The sequence below is a fragment of the Clupea harengus genome, chromosome 2, assembly GCF_900700415.2.
Source record: "Clupea harengus chromosome 2, Ch_v2.0.2, whole genome shotgun sequence".
NCBI classification, from domain to species: domain Eukaryota; kingdom Metazoa; phylum Chordata; class Actinopteri; order Clupeiformes; family Clupeidae; genus Clupea; species Clupea harengus.
The window spans coordinates 15,303,537-15,310,646 of record NC_045153.1 but is presented as its reverse complement, the minus strand read 5'-3'; the positions used below and the strand labels follow the sequence as shown (position 1 = coordinate 15,310,646).

At 43.5% G+C, this 7,110-nt stretch overlaps 1 protein-coding gene across 1 annotated transcript in view; it reads left to right on the top strand.

Annotated features, from left to right (window-relative positions):
- cavin2a (caveolae associated protein 2a) overlaps nt 1-6,587 on the top strand; it is a 17,435-nt gene extending 10,848 nt beyond the window's left edge. The window contains exon 2 of the mRNA XM_012837194.3: nt 3,161-6,587. Within this exon, the coding sequence (XP_012692648.2) occupies nt 3,161-4,027 (867 nt within the window). The 3' untranslated portion in view covers nt 4,028-6,587. The remainder of the gene's footprint in view (nt 1-3,160) is intronic.
- The last annotated feature ends 523 nt before the right edge of the window (nt 6,588-7,110 follow it).

The window sequence follows — 7,110 nt, the reverse complement described above, 5'->3', positions numbered from 1 at the left end:
AATTTCACAGCATTCTGACCATCGGCATGAAGTCACACCACTCGTGCATTCTCTCTCTCTCTCTCTCCCGCTCTCTTTCTTTCTGTAACTCTTTTGATCTGATTCTCCACCCCTTCCCCTCTCTACCATCTTTTAGCTTTATCTCAGTTTTGGAAGTTAGAAGAGAATCAGATAGTGTGGAATGATGGTAGTACACGTGGTGATATGATCTGTCATTGGCAGAGGACAACACAGAACATTTCAGTCAGTCATTCTGGCTTCACCAATCAAAGCACCGTCTCCCTCTGTTTAAACTGTATGCCACGATACCTCTCTTTAGTGGGTGTCTCATTTTTGTGCTCTTTATCATGTGAGTGATACCATGAAACTTCATACCTCAGACATTGATCATATTCAAGGTTTATTTGTAAAAATAGGCCAGAAGTTGTTTTAGTTGGTAGTAGTTAGATTCTTCAGGGATTGACCATATGGTGCATGCAGGTGAAGAGATGGTGTCATATCATCCTCAAACTTGGCTCTAACCTAACAATATAATATAACAGCATGGGACCGGAATGATGTGTTGTGATCTGTTTGGGCGTGCCTGTATGCGTGTCTAACTGAAGTTGGCATTGTTCATTGTCATTTTCACATGAAATATGCCATTGAGAATTTAGCCACAAGCCTGTGTTGTTTCGTGTCAAAGATCTCAAGAATTTCACAAGCTGTTCTGTCACTTTGAATGAATCTAGAGATGATGCAATATCTCGAAGAGGAAGTTTAACCAAGCATACTCCACATTGGAGTTTTTTTTACAGTAACAACATTATGTAGATTGGGTTCTTGTGGATGTTTGAGGATAGAACCATGGAAAGGTTATCATTCCATCATCCAACCACATGTTCTAATTGAACAAATGAAGATATCTGTGTGGTATGTGTATTTCTCCTTTTTCAAGATGCCTAGCTAACAGAACAAAGACTACAGCTGCCTTTATGATCAACAGCTTTGACAGATCTGAGAAAGACAAGTGTTACCTCTTCTGTTGGCATATGATTGGTGGGGTTGGTTTTCTTTCGTTAATGGCTTAAGACTGGTGGGCTGGTTGTGTGTTCTTTCCAGTTAAGGCATGTTTAGCTGTTGTGAAGCTGTTCAGTGACTGCCTTGGAAATGTTTAGTCTTTCCTGTTGTGCAGGCTAGTCCAGTCTTTAGCTACGTCCAAATGACAGCCTGTGGATGCATCAACCCTCTGTTTATGCAGCGAGTGGCATACTGCAATCACAGTACTACAATTTTCTGTCCCACATAGCAAGGATGAGTGCATAACGTCATAGTCAATGACTGTTTTTGTAAACTGCATTCCTCCACTCACAGATTTACTCAAAATCACTTCCAAACGTCTTCAGCCATAGTCACTTTACAAAGAACTTTTCAGGTCAAATCAATGTAGCGATAAAATATCATGTAAACGGCAAATACAAATAGAATCTTATCTCTGTTCCAGAGACAAGTGTGTAAAATAGAAGAGAGAATGGTGTGACAGTTTGTATTAGGCCCTGGCTGTTAATGACATACTATAATGAGAACTGTGTGTTCATGGAAACGCCCAACAACGTACTTTTAGACATTTTTGATACAAGCCAAAACTTTGAGACTTAGCAATTACTATTTGCAGGTGACATTTACAAGATGATTGCTGGTATTAATGCAGGTATTCGAGAGATGGTGATTACTTGGGGTGATTTTTTAGTTTGTTCTTTGGAACACATATAATTCCACCATGCCCCTGTGCTCTGAACACCAGAAGGCCATTGCCTCCCTCAGGCATGTCAGGATGAAACCCATGGAGCTGGAACCTTTTGTCCTCCCCACTGGGCTTATGCAAGACTGTAGTACTAAACATGAAGCATACCAGCGCTCCCTTACACGCTAAACCGCAGTAGATCACCAAGGGTTTTGTGTGAGTGTGTGTGAAAGGAAGAGAGATGGTTAGTTGTAGACAGAAGTGAAAAACATGCTCTGTTCTGTAGAGTATAAAACAAGCAGGAAATGTTTGTTTGTTGGGTGGGGGATGGGGGGGTTGGAGGCAGGGAGTTGTAACAAAGCTAGCAGGAACGACTGAGGCAAGGAACAGTTAAAAGTATTATTAACAAGCTTGTTAGCGAGATAGAAATTAGCTGAAATTGAATTTGGTGAAGAAAATGATAAGAATATGAAACTGATAAGTAGACTGTGAAATCGCTGATGGAATGAAAGAGTGAAAGAGAGAGAGAGGCAGAAAGGAGAAGGGAGAACATTGTCAGAATAGCAAACATTCTTTAGGATATTCTTCCCTTTGGCAATAACATTATCCATCTGAATCTCAATGGTTATTTGGACACAAGTAGATGTGTTAAATGGAAACAGATTGTGTGTGTGTGTGTGTGTGTGTGTTTGTGCGTGTGCCTGTGCCTGTGTGCATGCAGTACACACATGTGCGTGTGTACGTGCTTGCCCTGCAATTTTTTGTTACGGTAATCTGACCAGAACAAATGTTCTTCTATGCTGAACATAGCCTTTATCTCAAACGTAACTCTAGTGTTCACAGTGAAATGACCAGTTGGTTGTGCAACGGCACAGCTGCACACTCAGTTATGCGTGTAAAAATGAGATTTTTAAGGTTTGTAACATTCTTAGATAGCATACCATGAATTAATTTCACCAGGTAACATTTCAAATAAATAACAACAGAACATTTGTGAACGTGTCAGAACCACCTGTTTTGTTGACACCAGACAAGGCAAGTCCCCCCTTGCTGTAATGGTGCGGTTTGCCAGTGCAACAATGTAACCTTATAATCTCATCTTTAAATCTCACAGATAACTGTCTAACCCACTTCTCAGCACAAAACACAAGTGGATGTAACAATAATGAAGACATTTGTTCACAGTTGAAAGTTCACAGTTTGTAGCCTGTAATTGACCAGTATTTGGAAATGTCAAATGTACAATGGCCAAATTTAGAGAGTTGCCAATGCTATTCAGACACATACACATGAACTATAGACTGCATTGACATGCTTCATCATTGAATGTGGAAGTGAAGGAAGAAGCACTTTCTCTCATCATCCTATCCCACCCTCTTCACATTCTCTCATCCCATTCCATCACAACCTCTTTATATTTTCTCTCATGTGTTGCAGGAGGACAATGAGATCCCCTCCACGCTCCTCATGAAGGACCCAGCATCCACCTCCGCTTCTCTCCACGAGGTCGGGGAGGCACACCTTTCCTCCCCGACCGACTGCAACGGCTCTCACGAGGAGGGCCTGCAGACCATCAGCCTCACTTCTGACGAGGACGAGGCGGAGGCGGTGGTGGCCGGAACCAGCCTTTCCAGCCCCCGCAGCGAGGTCAGGGGCGAGCTGCCCCTGGACGAGGAGGAGGACGACGGCCTGCCGTCCCTCGGCTCTGAGCGTCAGGAGCGCTCGCGGGCCGAGAAGCTGAAGCGCTCCAGCCTGAAGAAGGTGGACAGCCTGAAGAAGGCCTTCTCGCGCCACAGCATCGAGAAGAAGATGAACAAGATCGTGCCACCCGAGCGTCGCGAGAAGATCAGGAAGAGCTTCACACCCAACCACCCCAAGAGCCCCACCGCCAAGAGCTCCTCGTTCCATGTCACGCCTATGACCTTCAATGTCAAGAAGGTGCGCGAAGGGGCCCACGTGGATGTGCCGTCGCTGGGGGGACCAGACGGGGAGCTGCCCCTGGCGGAGGTGCACCACCTCGACGAGAAGGAGCCGCCCCTCCTGAGCGCCTCCACCACTGGCAGTGTGGAGGGTGGGCTGTCCGCCAGCGGAGAGGTCGACGCTGAGGTTGCTGAGGTCGCTGAGGTCACCGTGGCCACCGCAACACTGGCCGAGGAAGAGGTTTTGTCAGATCACAAAGATGAGGATGATGATGATGATGATGACAATGATGATGACAATGACGAAGAGGAGGAGAGAGTGAGCCCGGTGGCATCGGCCACAAGCCCTGTGAACACAGCAGTGGCCGTAGAACAAGCATCTTAAATATGTCCCTAGTCTTAGGGTTAACCCTCTACACTGCTTTCCCCACTAGGTTAGTCTAAATACACTTTACTCACTCTGACATGGGAAAAGAATTTATATAAAGCAATAAATTAGCTGTCGTCATGTCCCATGGATATCCAGTAACATTCACCTCTTCCTGCTTCAACCATAAGCAACAAATAACACTTCAACAACAGCAACAAGAAAAAATCTCTTCTCTTTCTTTTGTACCAGATACAACAGACTTGTTTGCCTCTGCCCAGTAATGTTGAGGTGGGTTATTCAGAATGCTGTTGGAGTCTTCATTGCCCATCCCCCACCCTCAGGAAGGACTTGAAAAAAAAAGCACTCATCAGAAACAAACAAAACAACAGGGACACATCTCGGTCCCCTCTCTGAGATTAGAATCACTGATCAAAGGGCTCCTGACTTTGAGATCACACACAGATAGAATTGCATTCCCTTTCCCCTTGAAAATACAGATGGTACAGTCCATACAAAAGTACAACTACACATAAATGAAAGGTCTGCACTCACAGAAAGTGCTTGTAGATAGATGGGATCTTTTTTTTTCTTCTTTTTTTTGCTACTGTGGGAGACATGTTTACACCCTTACTAAGAGGAAAGCAAAGTTGCCAGAGGTCTCTACGGTAACCAGCCATTCCGCCAACAATGCACCAATTACAGCTTCCTTAATCATGTGGGTGCACACCCACAAACCGTGATGGTCTATGGACATATTTACTATTCTCCCAACACACACACACACACAGTTATACAGTCAGAGTATAAACCCTCATATTTACACACACATTTAAGCACTTGCTGTACACATGGACACAGTAGTTAAGAGGAGGTTAAAATGGTGTTAAGCTGACATTTTGCAGAGGTCTACACATTTGCTGAGTAACTGAGTAAAAGGCCTCTGGACACATTTTTGGAATTTCAGTCAAGCCATAATGGAGAATGTCCCAACTTGTCAGCAAGCTGCTCTCTGAGAAGATTATTTTTCCCAACTCTATGCACCATGTGAAGTCACATCCTTATGTGTCACCAGCAATGACACAGTCCTCAGCGACACCTGTTTTCTTAGCACCGATGTCTGAATGAACTATCTGGGCCCTCCGTGGACGGGTACACACACACACACACACACACACACACACACACACACACACACACACACACAGAAGACACTGGGAGAGAACCAAAGAGGAGCATTCTTCTTCTTGACTGATTGCTTGGCACCAGTCCATGTTTCCACCCCGAGAGGGTGGTGGAGGAGGAGCAGGAGGAGCAGGAGGAGAAGGGGGCGAAGGCTGTCGAGGATGGCGGGATTGATAGCATAGTTTCCACCGAGAGGTTGGGTATGGAAGCCCCTCTCGGCCCACAGGTGTGCTGCCCCTGGGCTGTTCTCCTGAATGGCAAATTAACCAGAGCGAGAGAGAGTGAGATGAGGTGGAAATGGAAGAGAATTGTGTGTGTGTGTGGGGCGGGGTCACAGATACGACTGGTGTACTGTGTGTATGTGCATGGATATATGCATTTGGCCGATGTGCTGGATAACTTGCAGCCAGACACTAAAAACACAATGTTCGATGTTATTCAAATTGTTCATGCCATCTTGACATGTCTTTTGTGCAATTCATTCTCATGAGACTTCAAATTCAAGATGTATGCATGTTGCCTTAGTTCTCCCCTTAAAAACTGTGAAATCCCAATTCATAAATCTTACCAGTAGACACAACGAGCCTTGAACCACAGAGGGATCAGCTTCTTCCAGAGTTTGAAGATCAACGAAGGACAGAGTAAAGTGTGGTGTTGAACTGAAATTTCTAACGCTCAATTTTACATTGTCTGCATATTTTTTTTTTACATATTTTGTCAAATACGCTATGAATGGCATGAACTTAATGCGGATATGGCTGTAGGCCAACACTGAAACTGTACAATACTATTGCCGTATTCTAAACATGACTGGAATGAGGCTTTTGTGTCCATGATGAGGGGTGTGTTTCACCATTGGGGGACAGGTTAAGGAGACATTCAATGGGATTGTTTTTTTTTTGTTTTTGAAGAGGAGAGTGAAACAAATATGAGAAATATATATATATACCTTTAGGGGAGTTTGTGCCTATTAGAATATAGTACAAATTGAGTGGGTTTTGCATTCTTGTTATTGGACATTTGTCACGAATAAGTCTTTTTTTTTTCTGTAAATGCTCTTGGCTGAAATGTAAAAAGGGATTAGGTATGTCCTTTATGTGTTCCAAAAGGGCAGGTATATGAATTTGACCAGAGTAGACATCACATTACCCATGGCTATATTAGATACAAAATGTTGAAAACGTTTCCATTTGTAAGAAATACTCTCAATATCCTTGGTAACAATTCACAGAAAGTTTTGTATTCACTGATGCCAAAGCCTCCTTCTTTCTGGCAAAACAACTCATATTCACATTAACTGTGATATGCTATGTCAATGTATAGGATTTATGGTTAACCTGCTGGTCTTTTCTGATAGCCATAGCAGAATTTAAATAAAGAACTTGTAACAGCATTATAGCCTTGATGCTTATTTCAAAATGTTTTGCCAATATGCATGGTCATATGGGTCCACCATTTTCTCAACATGGTCAAATACAATTGCCCAGCAGTAAAAGGGGGCCGGGAAGTGATGTGAATCACAGGATTCCATACGCCCTCATTCTCAGATCAAAGAAAGAAGTTAAATCCCCCGCCACATTAATAAGTAGGCTATGGTAACATATTGTCAAAACAGACATACAATCTCAATTGTTTGTAAGCTATCGCAGCTGACGTTAGATTGTACACTACCTTCAAACAAGGTGATAGGACAAAGCTCTGCTCAACATTTTAATTTGGGTGTTGTATAAATTAGTAGTTATTGTTCGTGTTAGCCATCGGGGGAGTGCTCCAAAGAGACAGCTTAGCACATATCGAACAGAAAGTGATATATTAAAACAACTAGCACTAGAGATGTGTAGGGTGACCAGATGTCCCGCTTTCAATTGTACCGCACAGCATTTTGACTCTTTGTCCCACATCCCGCATATTGAGAT